Source organism: Ornithodoros turicata, chromosome 3, assembly GCF_037126465.1.
Source record: "Ornithodoros turicata isolate Travis chromosome 3, ASM3712646v1, whole genome shotgun sequence".
Lineage (NCBI taxonomy): Eukaryota > Metazoa > Arthropoda > Arachnida > Ixodida > Argasidae > Ornithodoros > Ornithodoros turicata.
The window spans coordinates 34,429,475-34,449,139 of record NC_088203.1 but is presented as its reverse complement, the minus strand read 5'-3'; the positions used below and the strand labels follow the sequence as shown (position 1 = coordinate 34,449,139).

The 19,665-nt window shown below is 44.6% G+C and overlaps 1 protein-coding gene across 1 annotated transcript; it reads right to left on the bottom strand.

Moving 5' to 3' along the window:
* Positions 1-11,112: 11,112 nt before the first annotated feature.
* Positions 11,113-18,124, bottom strand: LOC135389283 (uncharacterized). The gene is made up of 4 exons (XM_064619346.1): positions 17,783-18,124; positions 17,169-17,321; positions 16,549-16,759; positions 11,113-13,407 (listed from the first exon to the last, which is right to left on the bottom strand). Exon 4 carries the CDS (start codon positions 12,391-12,393, stop codon positions 11,113-11,115), a length of 1,281 nt encoding a protein of 426 aa, XP_064475416.1. The 5' UTR covers positions 12,394-13,407; positions 16,549-16,759; positions 17,169-17,321; positions 17,783-18,124.
* Positions 18,125-19,665: the final 1,541 nt, after the last annotated feature.

The following is a 19,665-nucleotide window of genomic DNA, read 5'->3' as shown; positions in this document are numbered from 1 at the left end:
AGTGAGGAAAAAGCAACAAGGAGGGACGGATGGATGAGTTGAAGATGAACTTATAAAAAACGCACAGATGAAATAACTTTCTGCCAAGTGATAGCTGAGGTAACCCGAGCGATAATTTACGAGATGTGATGCTTGAGGCTCAAGAATAGTCAGGTAATATAAAGCGGGCAGTGCGGTTTTGAACTGATTCCAGTTCGAAGGCAAAAATAGGCGATGTCAAGTTGCCGGTGGTGAGTAAATCAAAGAGTGACTTTCGTGCACGAAACTCTTGTTTACCATGTGTGAATAGATAAGTTACTCCTACCGTTTAATATCACTCTTTGATTCCCGTTCGTTAATAACGATGAACCTGATAAGGGTCCCAGACACTGGAGGCGTATTCAAGTTTCAGTCTGATTAAAGTTTGGTATGCAAAAAGTTTAACAAACAGAGCGCTAATTCTATGTTTCGGCGAGGATAACGAAGCTCATGGTTGGCATCACTTATGATAATGCGTATATGTTGGTTCCAAGAAAGATATGTGAATAGGTACCCAAGGTATTCATAGGAGTCGGAAAGTAAGATTGGAGAAAGTCCAATATGGTAATGGCATGTCCATGCCCAGCAATTCGGGACAAAACGTAAAGCAGGCTTCACCTCATACTGCTACCATTGAAGCCATGTATTAGGAATAGAAAATCGCGTGCAGCACGCTCCGTTGTTGCCGCTTTGCATTCGTTCTCTAGTGGGACGTTGCCTGTGTCATAGTGAAACATTTAGTGCAAGTTTCGTTAACGAATATTGGGTTCTTCGAGGTTCCATTTTGGTTCCAAATTTCCGACCTGTAAAGGAGGCTTCGCGAGATACACTGAAGCTTTGGTTGAGGTCCTCAACCAGGTGGGTTAACGCAAATGCACCACGCATTTTTCAAGTAACGCGTGAGTTGAATGCTCTGTACGGCATCTCAAACACCCTACAAGACAGGTAAGTTCGCAGAATTTGTTGAGCATGCAAAAATAAAACAAATCCCTCGCCGTCATGAGACTCTTGCTTCGATGCACGAAGCTTGTGAGGGGATATGAGGCCAGTGGCGTGCCAGGCAAGGAATATCGTTATATAAGCGATGGTAAACTAGCACAGAGGCTGATATCAGAGCACTCAGTTGACTCCTTTCGCCTCGTAAAGGAGGCAACATCTACCTATCGCCGAGGGATGCGCGCATTGAAAATCGAAGGGCGCGTGTTGTGCGTTGTTGTTCTTATGGCAATGCCTTTAAATGCTGGTTTACGAATGAATATTGTCAGGTTCCTTTAAGGTTCCAAACATTTCCGCTCGGTTTGTTTGGGAACCCCATTTTATGGGGGGGAGGGGGGGGGGGGTCCTCTGCACACTTCCGCATAAATTTCGCGTGGTCCAAATGCCGCTTGCATGAATTGGAAATATGGAACTGGTCCAGCTCCTCCTATAACCCGAAGTCCTGAATAAACTGTAAAAAGGACAACGAAAATCAGGGGAGAAGATATTGATATTGAAAGGGTATTGGTAACATTCCAGCAACGAACATCTGTTTCCAAAGTCCCGAACGTACAGAATCATCCTCGCCCTAGCTCCTTTAATCTTCTTTATGCCATCTCTCTTCAAACAGCCATCATTGCGTGTGGATGTCTTTGGTTGGGCTACTCTGATACTCGCGTTTCGGATCGTTTTTTCCTCTGTTTGGTTGGTAACAGGTATTACCCAACATTTATTTATGTATAATTTGTCATCCATTGTCCATCCTCCCGTCTCATCCCTACAAGCCTGACATCATGCTGCTGCACAAAAAGCCCGTAAAAGTCAAGCACAACTCCATTTGTTGAGTACATGGTCAATGTAGTGCAGCGCACATTTCAAGCAATTTTCGTTGAAACATTTATTTGCGTAAAGGTGACATAAGGCGCTTTTACAGCACCCTGCTGTGTTTGATCAAGAAGCTCCAAGTGCGTATACAACGTGTTGTGATAGACCTTTAGTTCACCAGTAAAATATCAATGACAAAACATACAACGCCCTCGTACAGTTATCGCATTATCGCTACTTCAGAGACACGTAAGAGGGAAGCAACGCTTCTTCTGACACTTCCAAATCACACAATATCTTCTTTTTTATCTTCAGATTTATCTAACTACAGTTGAAGCCCACGGGTCTCAAGCAATGTAAGCTATGTGCCCAAGCAGCACAATGTACTGAAAGTCGAGTGCAATAGGGGTGGACGGTATGTATCTTATCGATGTTTCTTAGTTTCACGAGTCTGTTCAAGGCCTTCCACCTACCCGTCCACCCCTATTGCACCCGACTTCCAGTACATTTTGCTGCTTGGGTGAGCACCTGCTGTACAACACCTGCGGTCTGTGTATCAGCATCATGATAATAGCACGGTTTATTTTAAGCTCTCTACGAAGCGGCCGGAACTTCAGAGATACATATTACATGATAAGCACTGCTTCTTTGAAACGGGTGACGTCACATTGCTAAGCTTGTCGATTTGATAACTTCCTTTATCGTATCGTTTTCGTAGAATTCTTCCGATGTACTAAACAACACGATAATGCAGAGTTTCAGTTCATCGTATGTTATCGCCTTTGCGTACGTAAGGGATAGCGTGGTGGTCCTGTGCAATGCGCGAAGCTCTCTTTGTGTTTTTGCGCGCGCGCAGAGCGCAGAACCAACAACGAGACAAGGACCACAGACACGCAACAACTGCTTACTAATAACTGAATTAATCTAATGCAACAGAAAACAAGGGGAACACAAGGGGAAGTGACAGGAAAAAAACAGACTTGTTAGTCAATATATTCGTGTTCGGTGGTCTAACAGCGCGAGTCGCACAGGTAGCTAATCTCTTGTGGCGATAAGTCAATTGACCACCGAACAGTAAGATAATGACTAACAAGCCAGTTTTTCCTGCCACTTCCCCTTGTGTTTTCCTTATTTTCTGTTGCATTTAATTCTATCAGTTGTTGGCTAGCAACTGTTGCGTGAAGTCTGCCAACCCTTGTCTCTGGCTGCGTATCTTATGTATCGGATATGTACCAACTACTCCATGAACGCGTTCATAAAGAGAGCTTCGCACAGTGCGCAGAACGATCATGCTATCACTTACGTACGCAAAGGCGCTAGCGTACTTTGCACTAAAGCTCGCTGTTTGAAACTCCGGTAAATAGGTTACTCTTAGCATTGGCGATTGAATGAATGATAGCGAAAAGTTAAGCAGCAAGATGAAAAAAAAAAAGAGCATAAAGTGATGTTTTTTTACAGCCGGAGTGTTGGCTGATTCGATTACAAACAGCTCCAGAAGTATACAGGGTGTCCCAGAAAACGTGTCATTGGATTATAATAATAATAATTTTAAAAAAACTACGCCACAAAGAATCATGCGGTCAATGGCATTTGTTCTACTAGGTTTTTGCCACCTCTTGATGTGAATGTCACTTATCGTAAGTTTAATTATGTAAATATTTGCGAATTGAACTCTGAAATTTGCCAAGTAAAGGTCGCTTTTTTACCCCACCAATATGAGGAGCGTGTCAAATTCACTCAAACTGATGATAATTTACATTGATATTCACGAGCTATCCCATCGGAAAAAATAGCCGAATGTCACGCTTTCCGGAGCACCGGACCATAACGCCCGACGACTTTTTGAACGCAACCACGGCGTCTCGCTCGTGGGTGTCATGCTGACTGGGAGGTGGCGGGTTCGAATTCTCCCACTGGCTGTGCTGTCTCAGGTTTTCCCTGGGCTTTCCGAAGACTTTCCAGACGAATGTCGGCACAGTTCCCCCTGAAGTCAGCCCAGGACGCATACTAACCCCCCTGTCCCTCACTCCTTCCTGCTGTCCTCTCGCCATCTGTCCTCATCTATGCGCCGCTCATAGCCACAGTTGCTTCGCGACGCTAACACGAAAGTAAAATGCGTCGTACTCGTTTCGTCGGACTCTCAGTCCGACGAAAGGAGGTTCCAAACCCAGCCCACAGAGTGATAGTAGAAAAAGTGATAGTTCCTGAAATTGGGAGAGGGAAAGCATGATCCCAGCTGGAGCCGGACGTGATAAGCCATGCCTGTGTTATCTCTTTCTGCGATGTGGGTTTGTGCTGGGTTTCCAACCTCCTTTCGTCGGACCGTGAACGACTGCGCTGAAAAATTCGTAGCACGCTATCCTCTCTGAGCTCAGTAGAACATGATGTACGGCTATTTTTTCCGATGAGATAGCTCCTGAATATCCCTGTCAATTATCATGAATCTGAGAAAATTACACACGCACCTCACACTTGTGGTGTAAAAAAGTGACCTTTACTTGGCAAATTTCCGAATTCACTTCGCAAAAACTTACATAATGAAACTTGCGTTACACAACATTCACATCAGGAGCTGGCAAAAATCTAGTTAGAACAAATGCCGCTGATCGCATGATTCTAGGTGGTGTAATTTTTTAAATTACAATTCAATTATACGTTTTCTGGGAAACCCTGTATGTCTCCCGCATAAGACCAACAGCAATTTACCTGCCGAAGCGTAATGTAGAGTACAATTATGGCTTTTCGTTTTTATTTCTTTTTTACGTGCGGGTCATCTGGAGCACCACACTATTGAGGCGCCTCAGTCTACAGTTTGGGTTGCTTTGGTATGAAAAACACTGAAATTTCCATTGCGCAGGCAATAGATATTTCAGTGCGACTCCGAAGCCGGCCTTGAAGCTATATCTCATCGTTCTTGGAAAAAGGCCGTACGGCGTCAACAGTACGAGACATCCTGTTAGCGTATCGCTAGTGCACAGACAACGGTCACGACGTCATTCTCCAGTGGATACCTGGCCATATTGGCATAAGTGGTAACAAGAAGGCGGGACGAAATGGCGAATATCGCACACCTGTCATCGACAGAACATCTCGTCACGTTTTCTAAGCAGGACGTCAAATCTCTCCTAAAATCTATGACTGATGACATCCGCAGGACAAAATGGCACCAAGCCGACAGGGGTTCGTCACTGCTGCGCACGCTAGACCCGGAGCTGAATTTTGCCATACCTTCAAGAACGCCCAGACACATAGAAACTCTCCTGCATCGTCTACGCATGAATGTGCCCTATGGTCGCCAGTTTTTTTCATAAAGTCGGCAAGGTGGACTCGCCCAACTGTTTACTGTGCGGGGCAGTGGAAACAGCCCTTGGGCTGTTGCTCAACGTACATCCGTGTGCACTTCAGCGTGCGTCATGGAGTTCACGGAAATGTGGTTGCTTCAACCTGAAGAGAGATTAAAAAAAAACGATATCGTGCGATTCGGGGGCATCAGAGGCATCGTTGCTTCCCTCTTACGTGTCTCTGAAGTACCGATAAGCGATAACTGTACGAGGGCATTGTTTGTTTTCTCATCGATATTGTACTGGACACGGTTTCATCAGTAGTGATAGATATAGCACTTGGTAACAATGGGCCGCTCAGGTTACATGCGACACGCACACGCACGATAAGATATATCAGAAAACAATGGAAATCATGTATCGATAGTGTGAACAATGGGTTCCCAGGTTTCAATAACATGCGCCGCCAGGATAAGGTAACGGTTAACTCAGGTAAACAATGGGAACTCATGTGTCGATAGTGTTTGATGGGCACCTGGATGCACGTTTAATGACATTTAATAACACGCAATGACATGTAATAACGCGCAATGACATGTAATAACACGCAAATGACATGTAATAACACACAAATGACATTTAATAACAGGCAATAACATCTGATGACATTTAATAGTATTTTTCCGATCGGGTTGACGTCAGTCCGTCACCTGGTTTGTTTGCCGCGTTAGAGCGCCAGGTAGTTTCGGTTCCCACCAAGCGCCCTCTAGTTTTCAAGCTTTGGCCGTCTGTAGTTTCGGTTTCGATTTTAAATGAATGGACGCCAAGCTTGGTTGGTCCACGTGTAGTTCTGGTTTCAGTTTCGAATTCCTAGGTGTTGCCAGATGCCCTCTGGTTTCAAGCTATTGACCGACTGTAATTTCGGTTTCAAACCACAGCACGCTAGTTTCGCTGTGACAACGTCAACGCATTTTCTGGCGATATAAATTAAGCGTACGCGTAGAAATTTCATCAGAAAAGGAAAAAAAAACATGGTTGACCAGTTCTATGTGAACCTGCTCTCAAATGCATCTTTGGATGTGTTTCCCGACAACACAATGAGCAAGTTCCGAGTAAAGCTAGCCCATCCACAGACGTTGGAGGGTAGGTGGGAGGCCGCTTTAACAGAAATCAACATCCCTTTTGCGATTAAAAATGTAACTGACACAGTCAATAGTATATCGGAAACGACATTCCTTGGTTCTACGATTGAAGCAACAGAGAAGGTCAAGTTCAACGCTAATGAAAACATTCTCTTGCCTTTGAGACAATTTTTAGCAAAACATTTGCAGTATAAGACAAGAATTATACGTGGTAGCGGTCATTATGAGATACAACTTCCTCTGAACTATGGGTTGGAAATTAGCGCAACTCTTGCCGCTAAGCTTGGCATGGCTGAAAAGATAATCGGCTGTGGAGAGTTGGACAGAGGGTCACCCGTGAAGCTACTCAAATACCAGGTGGATACGGAAGAAACGATTAACATAGTTACCTATCGTTCACGAACGGTAAAGTATGAAGTTCCAGAAGGCTACTACGAATCGGGGAAGGACCTCGTTAATTCCATTAACCATGCCTATCGAACAAAACTTCATTTGTCGCAAGATGCTCGTCTCCTTGTATGTAACCCATACAACGGAATTTGTCACCTGGAACGCATGAACGATGGCTATGTGACCTTTCATCCTTATTTGGCTTTGATGTTGGGCTTCAGAAAGAGGACAACTTTCTCAAGTTATGCAGTCGCCGAACGAGACGTTTGTCTATTCCCTGCTCAAAACTATATTTTCATATACTGCGATGTCATCGAGAACGAATTTGTGGGTGACGTGACAGCACCACTTCTTCGATCGATACCGTTCAGAGTCCAGGGTAGGAATGATGTGATGTCTTATTTATTCACAAACCTCTACTATAAATATGTATCTGCGAAGGATTTGACAACCATTCAAATCGAGTTGGCAAACGAGATAGGTGATTTCATTCCATTCATTTCTGGCTCTGGACGTGTCGGGTTGACGATCCACCTACGTAAATGTATATAACAAACCCACCATGTTGCATAGCACATTTTGGTGCAGGAAAGCGAGAGCATCTACCACACTATACTGCTCCCGAGCTTTATCAGATTGGAGGAGGCATATTTGGTGACGTATTGAGGGGTTTCTTGCCCATACTGACCAAGAAGGTAGCGCCATACGTTGGAAGAAAGCTCCTTGATACTGGAAGACATATAGCCGAGGAAGTCCAGCAAGGAGCATCATTTCGAGAAGCCATCAAGAAAGGAGTAGACCGCACAGTGCATAAAACTCGTGACGAGATACTTCAGAGACTCACAGGGAAAGGAAGAAAACGCAAGGCCGTTAAAAAAGCTCGACCTGCGGAGAAGCGGAGGAAATCTGACTTCTTTACTTGACAGAAAAAAAAAAGGTCTATTGCAGTAGTGCATAAAGATTCCTGTCTGTGTACTACAAACCAGCTGGAACTCATCTCTCTTCCACCTACAAACTTTGCTTTGGAGAAGTCTGAATACGTCGAGTTTTTCCCAGTATCTGCTCCGACATCAAGCGGAGTGATCGAGTACAATGTTCCAGGACTCGGTGGGGGCTTCTTTGATCTTCAATCCAGCTTTTTGCATATTCAGTGCAAGATCATTCGAAAGAATGGAGATCCAGCGGTAACTACAACAAGCACTTCAACAACACCTGATGCAGTCATACCTGTCCAAGCGGTTGGTTCATCGTTGTTTCAACACGTACATATCTACCTGAATTCAACCTTGGTTTCGAGTTTCGAACATTATGGTTACCGTTCCTACTTGGACATCATTACGAATGCCAACAATGTAACTCAGACACACACCCTTTCAGCAATGTTATACGGATCAGACCCTTTAGGTACGAGTGAGGTATATGCTCCCACATCTGATTCAAAAGGAGTTTTCGCTCGTTACAAGCGAACCAAAGGATCGGCACTGTGTGACATGTACAGCCCAATCTTCAGCGACATATGTCAACAACAGAAGCTCATTCTTAACGGAACCGACATAAGAGTTGTGCTACGTGAAGCGTCGGACGATTTTCGTCTCTTGCAAGCTGATGGTTCAACAGAAAAGCACACTGTGGAATTTTCACGTATCGTGCTCTATCTCCAACGTGTTCAGTTATCGCCGAGTATACTTGTTGGTATAGAACGAAGACTTCAAACAACACCTGCAGTATACCTTCTCCGAGGCCTGGAAATTAAGTACAGAACCATCGCCCCTAACCAATCTCAGGTGATATTTGACGACTTGTAAAGCGAGCGAGTTCCCTCCAAGTTAACAGTATTGATGGTCAGGAGCGATGCCTACCAAGGTAGCAGACCACGAAACCCATTCAAGCTTGAGAACTTCAAACTAAAATGAGCACTACTGGACGTTGATGGACAACAGTACACGGATGAGTTCGACTTCCAACGAGACATCTATTCCAAAGCCTATATACACCTGCTTCACAAACTAAAACGCAAGGATATACCAATAGCTTCAGCTGCGTATGCAAAAGAGACATTTATGCTTTATTACCATCTGACTCCAGATGCAGAAGTGAATGCTCTTTGTCCTGTTGTTCAAGCCAACGTTCGTCTGACCCTAACGTTTGCTGCCAATCTAACAGAAGCAGTTACGGTGTTGTTTGTATCCGAAACACCTCGTGTGCTTGAAATCAACAAAGACAGACGAGTGAAATTTGTCTGAAAAATAAACATGGAGGAGTGGCAGTTCTATGCAGCATTCAGTAGACACTACTGCACCAGAGAACTGTTTCGGGGAACCTTTGCATGCAATGAAATCGCAAGACAGGAAGCCATACCATGATTAACACAGCTCCAAGGAGCAGTAACGGTGAACACTGGACCATGACTTATGTTTCCGGTGACAATGTGGTTACGTATTTTGATAGTTACGGCATTCAGCCCGTCTACAAAGAATTCTACCAATTCATTCATCCTACCAGGTCATTTTACTATAACAAGAAAAGACTTCAGGGCTATGGATCAGCTACATGTGGCCTCTACTGCCTGTATGTAGGCAGCATGCTGGCTTGTGGATTCTCGCTCCGAGAGTGCACTCAGAGATTTTCGTCAACAAACTTCACACTGAACAACAAGCTGGTACCCGTCCTTGTACGGAAGCAATTCCCAAGAAAGACAGACAACATGTCATGTTGCAGTGTACTTTGACACAATAAAATTGTATTTATTTCCATGTCGTTACAGGCACAATCTTATATATAAAAAAAAACAGCATTACAACAACAACAGCCAGGTAGGGCAACATATGCATAAAAACTGTCTACATCTTTCCATTGGATGCGTACCCAAAGGGTAACGTATGGATACCATCCTCACAAATGAAACGCTTTGTGTCTAGGGGATGTAAAGCTACTTTCGTAACACATACACTTTTATTTATATTTTCCTTGCGCACAATGAGGTTCTGACAAACTTTGTACACTTCACCAAGCTTAAGAGAGTCTATGTACATTGAATAATGCAACTTCTGTGCTTCACATTGTTTCACCCCCTTAGCACGATTGTATCGACCCCCTTAGCACGATTGTATCGTCTTTTACTATGGAGGTCTAGTGCATAGAGCTTTGGTTTCAGGCAACAGAACCCTAGGATGTGGTCGTGGGGTCGTCTTAAATTTTCCTAGCACCATCTTGTTTTTCGTAGAATACATCGAGTCATCACAAGAATGACCAGATGTATCAAGGTGGGTATCGGCGAGCTCCGCAAGGGCCTTCTCATCGCTCAGCATCACGATATAAGAATCTGTGTCCATATACAAGAGCCTTGTGTCCGGGGCTACCCGAAGCAAGTTGTTATAATAAAAGTCATACATCATGACTTTAGACAGCTCGAGAATAGTGAACCCCAGGTACAGAGGCTGTCGCATACGGACTATCGATTGAGCGAACTGAAACAAGACTACGTTAGAGCTTAGAGCCCTGAATTGTTTGAGGTTCGGTTTACGCAAGAATCTCAACACTTGCTCCTCGGAAGTTGCTAAGCGGCAGTCGACGAACTTTCGTACATTCATACATGTTTTCCCATATACGGAGTTAATTAAACACTTGTACAGGTTACGTTCGAAGGTATTGGTTGCCTGCTTGCGTAGTTCACGATGGAAGTCAACATAGGATCGCAGGAATAGTTTTTGTTTGAACCTGAGCACCCGGTGAATTTTCTCGAGCCGAAGACCCAACTGTAGGTACAACTTTAGACTGCGATAATGAAGAAAATACTTCTTCTTGTCAAGCAATGTAAGGAGTAATTTCGGTTCTATATCATGCTGTGGGAGGTTAAATTTTTTCATCAGGTCTTTCTGATAATCCGAAAGCAACTCATACGGGACGCTCATTTTTTCGGGCGCGAGCAGTAAATCTTTATGTCGTTCGTGGAGCTCTTGTACGTAGGCCAGGTCTACCTCTAAAAAATAACCAACGTCTGCATAATCTGCAACAAGGGTTACATCTAAACCTGCAACCTCTTCGGGTGACGGCCATTCAAAGCCTCCGAATGGGAGTGGTTCACGCATCACTGTGCCATAGAGTCCATTTATGTCCATGTAATGAATTATGGTCTTTGGTTTTTCGGGATCGTACTGCTCTGTCCCTGGGACATTTGCAGTGGCCATTCGCGTTGAACACTGGGTTGAACTGGGTCGCGTTGAACCACCACGCAGACCCCGTTCAATTAACAGATAGGCATCGGGATCGTGGATTAAATCCAGATTAATCCGGCTCATTTTTAGTGCGCAAGACATGCTTAGTCCTGGGAGTGACACGAAATGAAGTGGTTCAATTTTGTGCATCTCCAACGCCCATATTCGGAAGTTTTGAAACACGTCTGCCAGAAGCAATGCGTCCGTCAGAAGGTACAAATCCGAGTACTCGCCCAGACTCTTCAGTTGAAATTTTTCAAACACGTTTTACGCATGGCGGTAATCTTCCTTGCTCACTTCTGATCCGTTCAGTTGGTTAAAGAACTGGTCACGTGATGGCAAACAGGGCTCGTCGTAACGTTCAAAGGAGGTAACGTAGTTATAACAGAAAACCCCTTTACGTACAACCAACTTGAAGTAGTCCTCCTCTTCGAAAAACTGACGCAGACACCTGAAGTTAGATTCACCTTTGTCGCATAGATTTTTCGTCAATGTGTCGAGACTAGCATTGAGGAAGCTTAACGAGTCTATGAAGCGGAACACACCAATGTCTATAGCCTTAAACTTTTGACAACTGGAGGCTATCACTCTGATGTCTGTCTTCCGAAGCAGGTGCAGATGAGCTACTATGAATCCGAGGTCATAATTGGCATTATGCGCAATGATGGGCACTTTCCGTGGTATCCGCAGTTTCAGATTACATCCCTGACACAATGATTGGCGAAATTCTCCACTTACGTGATCATGGTCTCGCACTTTCTGCTTCTTAGTGAATGGTTCTTTACAGATGTTACAGTGAGTGGCTTCAGAATGTTCGAGTTCGTCTCCTGGGGTCATTTGCAAGGGCACAGTCTCGTGCAACATCGCATACAGCTCATCATGCAAATTACGCAATAGTTCCATGAAAACGGAAACGCAGTCTGCACCACGGTAAATATGTTTCTTCAAGACGTACGAATCGCACGAGCGTATGACGAGGAGACAGAAGGATGAAGGGATGTGTTCCTCGTAGACATTCCCGCCTCCCGAACACGGTGATAGTACACTCTCAAAGTTGTATACACAGTAGAAGGGAACTTCCGACATCAAATGCTCTCCGGCAAACGACAGTGTCTCACCCTTCTTTGGAAAAATAGTCTTGGACACTTTTTGTTGTTTACACATTAGTAGATGATCGGCGAGTACACCCGGGGTGGTGAAACCCATCGTACATCGTTTGCAGTGAAAATAACCAGGTGGTGTGAACAAAGCATTGAAATTAGTAATGAGTACAAAATGGAAGTCAATCAGCAGTAGGTCGACATGCTTCTTGCACTGGTCGTCGACAACCTTAATCGGGTAAACATATTTTTCATCTTTGTCATAACCGTACACGTTAATGCTCACATCGTTCTGCTTCTCAAACATTTCTACATCTTTCGGGAACACTACAGGAAATGTCTCTGGAAATACATATTGAGACAGGTATGACCTGTAGGATGAAGCTCTGCGTCTGTAAGAACCCTTTGCAGGATGTAGACCGGCAAGTACGCAAAATGCGAAACACATGTTCTGTTCACTATCCTCGTGAAGGTCGACACTCAGAAGACACCGACACTTTTTTTTTCAACTCGTTTGGCAATTCAAAGTCGGTACATCCAATGAGCTGTGGTGCGAGACGACCGACATGAAGAATGCAGGCGTGAATTCGAAATAAGAAAAATCCCGATCCTTGCATTTCAAGCTTTTCTAAATTGTTGGTGACTTCAGTGCCTACTTCAATGACAGCACGTTCTACGTCTCGTTCCGACCACAGCGTATGCACACTCGAAGGAATAAATTGAGTGACAAATATGATCTCATCCTCAGGCGTATGTCGACCGAGTTCCGCCTTCAGCAAAACATAAAAGCGTAACGGAAATCCGAAATGTCGAAGTACACTGGCAAGGTAGCGTCCGTTTTCATGAAAGAATGTGCTGACATCCTGCCCGTCGTCGTCTCTGTCATGTAGATGAAGCTCATAGCGGTTGGTATAGTTGCGGAGCGTACAGAGTGTCTCACAAAATGGGATACAGGGTGTTGCAAGGTTATGAACGTTAGCCAGATGAATTTGAAGTCCCAGCGCTGTTGTGTAGTGCTGCCGATCGGCCGGAGGACAAAGGTGGCATGTCACCATTTATTTTTATTTTTTTACTCGGATTGACCGAACACGATGTCTGGCGAAAGAAGACGTTTCCCGTCTTTTCCAACTCGCTCTTTCTTCTCCATCCAGAGTCCGCTCGTGTTCCTCATGTCTTCGATGTCTTGAGTGCTTAGTTTATGAAACCGAGCTGGAAGGAACACCTTTACGTGCTCGTGATCCTTCATAATTTCTACGTAGACCGCCTCCCTCGCCATACCTCGTTTCAATTTTGTTAACATCAACCACATCATACTTGATGTTTTTAGGAATTGTCGCCATTTTTTGAAACTCTCCACATTTCTTTAGCTTGTCAAGTTTATGCAAGATCGACGAAGACATGATGCTTACTTGTACACTGATGCAATGATGACGACGATGATCCTTCGGACACGTTGGACCGGCTGAAAACAAAAGGAACACATGTTAGAACACTGCAAAATATTTCATCATTCTGAACACCATACCTCCTCAGAAGGAGGTTCGAGAGTGAAGGAGCTGAGCGTCAGACAGTTCTTATATAAGAAGTTGCCAGCATGGCAACCTTGAGGAGTCTTCTTTTTTTACATCGTCAATTCTGCAGTCGAACCTACCTTTGCAGTTTGCTTTTTTTTTTCCTGCACTTTGCAAGCACGGACTTGTTTATCTAACGAAACGTATCTTGACCAGACTTCATTCCCTTGCACGAAATGACAGTGATAGCACCTTTTAGGTTCGTGACGCCTGCCTCGGTGTCAATTTCAGGGGCTAGTCAAAGTGGGAAATCCACCTTCGTGGCACGACTAATTAAACACAGAGCTGTCCTCTTTGACAAACCGTTTAAGCAAATATGGTATATCTATCTTTATAAGCAGCCGGTATTCAATACCCTTCCTGAAGTAAATTTCAGTCAAGACATCCCTGCAGATCCGGAGAATTATAGCCACTCATTATTTATATTCGACGACTGTTTAGCCGACCGGCAAAGACTCAAAGAAATCTGCAAATTTTATATCGCCGGGTGTCACCACCTGTCAATCACGGCTGTGTTCATCTCGCAATACCTGTTGTCATACAACGACCCTTTGTATCGCACAATACAATTCAACAGCACGGCTCTCGTTTTATTTCGTTCACCACGCACTACAGACCAGCTGCGTATGCTGTCCAGGCAGATTTTCGGGCGAAATGATTTGTTGCCCACGATATATAAAGATGCCTGTCAGAAACCATACTCATACTTAGTTATCGACTTGTCTCAACAGAGCAACGATCACTATAAGGTGTGGACCAACATTTTCCCGGATGATCACAGACAGATCGTATACAGGTCATGAAAAGGCTTAACAAACACATTCGTTTCCTTCGTATGATCGCTGAAGCAAAGACAGGGGAAGATCGTTACAACCTGATTCAACATGCCAGCAGGGAACAGCTACGAACAATGAGGGAGATTTGTATGAACTTCTGCAAAGGAAACATCGACGTACCGCCGAAAGTTAAAAAGCAATTGCAGCCTTTTGCAACACCCATTAGGACACTGGCTTCCAGGCAAGACAGTGCAGATGTGAAGAAAGTTAAACGGATTCTTCATCAGTCCGGCGGGTTTTTGCAATTTTTGTTGCCACCCTTGTTAGGTCTCGTTTCAAGTTTATCGGGCAAAAGCATCGCAAAAGCAATCGGCATTTAAATAATGCAGAAATACGAGCTTGTTCCCTATCGGGAGAGCACTATTTCGTCGATATTGAATAAACAGGAGCCTGATGATATCAAGGCCAAGGAGATCATCCAGTGCTTGCACAAGCTATTGCATCCTCCCGCGAACACATTAAGGCAGCCTAGTGCAGCAGGTGAGGAGACAAATCCTGTGGCATCGACAAGAGAGCAGACACAGATTCAAGCGGGCGAGGAGGAAGATGCCATCGTTAATTTTATGAGCAGCGGCTACAAGATGAGAGCAAGCCAATTACTGCGTTTACTAAAACCCGTGCTCAGCTGGAATAGTAAAACGTTTGAGCTCATTGTCAATGGTCAACAAATACCAAATACCAACGTTGTAGACCTTGTTTATTATTTGGTCACAAGAGCGCGAAATGTGTGGCGACCCGCGTATCTCGAGAGGATCCTACCACTATTGGTCAAGCTAAATATACCGACACTTATCGTACATCCATCTCGACTTGAAAAGGAGACTGCAGAGCCATCAGCCAGTAGTCCTACGTTCACACCTGAGACACCTCGTCGACGCATTTCTCCGGTTATCACAAGAGCGGCTAAGAGACTTCGAGAATGGAACCAGTATTGAGTACGTTGGAACCGCAACAGGAACACTGTGGTTACCTTCGGGACGAAAACATTCTGGCGCATTTTCCCACACGACACAGGAAGAAGGCCCTCGCCATTCTGCAGATGCTAAAGACCGTATTTGCGATAGATGAAGAGGGAAGGATTATCTGTCATTCTCGCGTTGTTCCAAGTAGTTCCGTCATCGAGCTTATAAAATTCGAACTGCACAATCGATCGCCCTCTTGGTACAAAGGTGACGTTGCAGCCGTTATAAATGCCTACTTGTCATTCGACGGACTTCGTGTTCGTGGAAGAAAATTGTGCTAATGGCTGCTTACGTGGACGTATACCATCCTGGTGCTCTAGGTGGTGTTCAACGACTCGCACGAGCAATCGGTGAAAAGCCGGCGAAGGTTGCCAAGTTCCTGGAAACCAGTGATGTGTACTCTCTCTTCAGAGAACTTAAGCGACCACGTCAGTTCCGGAAGACCATCGTTTTGGGTGTGAAGGATATATTCCAAATAGATTTGAAAGACCTTCAGAAACTGTCGAGATACAGCAAGGGTTTTCGCTATCTTTTGTTTTGTATCGACGCATTTTCTCGTATGCTTGCTGTAGTGCCTGTGCAGAATAAACGAGCAGCGGAAATTATACGTGGACTGAGACTCGCTTTTAGACGTATTGGGACTCCGAGACTGATTCATTCAGACAGAGGTACAGAGTTCACCAATAAGTCAGTCGGAGCATTTTTAAAATCAAAAGGGATATCTCTCTTCCACTCTAATTCAAATACGAAAGCAAGTATTGCAGAACGATCTATTTGCAGTCTTATGACGCCACTTTATCGTGCTTTTGAATATCAGGGACATAAATCGTACTTGAAAATTTTACAGCCTCTGGTCAAAGCATATAATCATCGTGTTCATAGAACTCTGTCGGCACGACCTGTGGATGTCAACAAAGAAAATGAACATTTATTTAGGCAAAAGCTCTATCCTACTCCGAGCAAACCCCCAGAGAAGCCACGTCTTCGCGTTGGCGACCTTGTCAGAATAGCAAAGTCTAGACACTAGTTAGTCAAAAGCTATCTTGGTTCGTTTACGCGTGAAATTTTTGTGGTGAGAGCAGTCAAGATTGGTTACCCGAATACCTATCTCTTACGTGACCAGCATGAAGAACCTATTGAAGGTCAATTTTATGCAAGCGAATTAACACGTGTGCAGCCTGGAAAGGGCCACTGCATTATAAAAAGACGCGTTCGGAACGGAAAGGTGCAGTACCTGTTGCAACCTTCTGGAAGTCGTAGAAGGACTTGGGTTCCGGAGAACTACCTGCCACCACCGACGACGAAATGACTGGCGATCACTGGTCCGATGTCGAACAGCCAGCCAACGCTGGCGATTCCTGGCCCCAATCGGGTGATGATGTGTGCGGCATGCGGGACGTTACCCAGGATCATCAACTCCAAGGAAAATGTCGCCGTCCTCATACCTGTTGGAATGACATCTTAGAATGCGGTTCATCGAAGTCAACGGACGACACAGTGCTCATCGCAGCATTTAAGATAACCAGAGACATTTTCCTGTTCCAGTCCCTGCCTCTGAACCTTCCCGCAAAAAAGTCTGTGTGGGAGTCTTCAAAAACAATGTATGCCAGGGTACACAGGAAGTGTGAGCACCTATCCGACCACCCGTTCGACCTGGTCTCCGAATGGGGAAAACAGATGAGCTCCATATTCAGCTATTACGGTGATCGTGACGTCGACGTAATGCAACTGGTGACCGAAAGTCTATGTATCATGTACTACGCAATGAAGACTGGCTACCATTACCTGGCTGTGTACATAAACGACATGACAATTGACCTGTTGCAAAATAGGTTGTCACCCAAAGACGCTTACCAATAAATATTGAAATCCATGACGAGTTGTCTCATTTTACTGTAGGTCGTCATGGTAAATAGATGTCCGGAGATGTTCTGCTACACCTTGTCCTTTCTGAGTGCTGTTTCCCTGTTCGTTTTCGTAGCTACAACAGAATTTACACAACCAACACTGAAACAGGGAAAATGCACTACCGTGAGTCAGATTGACCATAACATCTACGTCCACCGATGTCCAGCTGCAGTAACTGCCGTACGCCTTTGGCTCGGCAACAGTCATCCGACGAGATACGGAGTAAATCTGTCGCAAAATGATACACGTCAACTATGGCATTGTTTGAAAGAAGCAAATGTCGCGCACAATTATTATAACTTCGAGTGCTCGAAGCTATGTGAAATAAGCTTCGAACCCAGGCAAGTAATAGAACGATGTCCCGGCAATGTGTACAATATTGCAAGACTCGTTGGGAATGGAAAGCACAGCGGTTACGGTATCACTCTTTCGAAATCGGCTACCATGTCTCTGCTGTCTCATCTGAGCGAAACAATAAAAAGAATTTAAAACAAATACATGCCCGCATTTTATTTAGCTATAAGATACACTGTAACACAAGAATGGTTTGAAATACTCACATCACTTGGCTCTTACGTGGCACTCACTGCTGGAAGCTCGTACGTGGCAGACAGCGTATACCACCAGTCGAAAATGCATCTTGCGAGGGCGATAACGTTTTCTTTTTTTGTGTGTGTGATTGGTGTTCCCAAAGAGCGTTTGGAAAAAGCCAGACGGGTGTTTCGCGGTTGTGTTATCATACCAAAAGAAGAAGCAAAAAGAGCGCGTCGGCAAGAGGTATCGCATTTCACATGCTACTCCTGCGAAAGGAGAAGCTGTCCACGATGCATTCACGTGATCCTTCCTTCCCTTGAAATAAAACAAAAATGAAGGGTCTTATAAGCTAGCTATCGACGACTGAGACCGATCAGACCTTCATCGACGACGCAACTTTGAAAAGATGTGAGTATACCTCTTGTCTTTATGCCTTTTTTTTTTTTGTTACTTTTATTTCGAAACCATGACAGCTGGTAACAGCAATACGTAGTCATGCAATGCTTCTCGATTCGTTGTATGCTGTTGTCGCAATGCGCAACACAAGTTTGGAAATGCGTGTGTATAGAACACCTCTATTTTGTAGTGATTGTTGTCACTGGGTTATTTACTTCCAAACGTCGTACTCCAATGCAAATGCATGACACAGTATCAGAGACATATCGGAAAGTGGAAAACGTTAACCGATTCTTTGATAATGCTGCTTGTTGTTGTTGCGTGGCACCTGATCGAGATTTGAGTCATCCTAGACTTTGTGCTGATTGAGAAGAGCATTCACAGGATGTTTCGTTTTCCCTTTGTTTTTGCAGATTGCTTCTGTACAAGGATGAAGTCAAGCAAGACTCTGGTAATTTGTAACATATCTTTCATTAGTTGTATAAAAGAGTAGTAAAATAATGCGCTGAAATAAAAAAGGAATATATACAGTGTTGTCTGGTCTCTGATATACATCATTATTTGAGTGTACTTATCAAAGTAGCATGGGGGGGGGGGAATCATGCTGTGACGCGGCATTTATTTTTTGTCAAATGAAACCGAAAGTACAGACGGTCAAAAGCTTGAAACTAGAGGGACATCTGGTAACCATTCAAAAACCTGCGTTGACGTTGTCACAGCGAAACTAGCGTGCTGCGGTTTGAAACCGAAATTACAGTCGGTCAATAGCTTGAAACCAGAGGGCATCTGGCAACACCTAGGAATTCGAAACTGAAACCAGAACTACACGTGGAGCAACCAAGCTTGGCGTCCATTTCCGTTTTTTTTTTTTATCGTCCTCGGTCAGCTTCAGAGGGAACTGTGCCGACATTCGTATGGAAAGTATGTCGGAAAACCCTCAGACCCTGTGGGAGAACCTCTGTGGGAGAAACCTGTGGGAGAAAACCCTCTGTGGGAGAACATCAGACATTACAGCCGGTAACGGGATTCGAACCCGCGGAAATCCCAGCCACAATGTCACGGTAGGGAATGTCAGGGAAAACACCGAAATTTCCATTGCGCAGGCAATGGATATTTCAGTGCGACTCCAAAGCCGGCCTTGAAACTATATCTCATCGTTCTTGGAAAAAGGCTGCACGGCGTCAACAGCACGAGATATCCTGTTAGCGTATCGCAAGTGCACAGACATCGGTCACGACGTCTTCAGTGGATACCTTGCCATATTGACGTAAGTGGTAACAAGAAGGCGGACGAAATGGCGAATATCGCACACCTGTCGTCGCCAGAACATCTAGTCACGTTTTCTAAGCAGGACATCAAATCTCTCCTAAAATCTATGGAGGATGACATCCGCAGGACAAAATGGCACGAAGCCGACAGTGGTCCGTCACTGCTGCGCACGCTAGACCCGGAGCTGAATTTTACCATACCTTCAAGAACGTCCAGACACATAGAAACTCTCCTGCATCGTCTA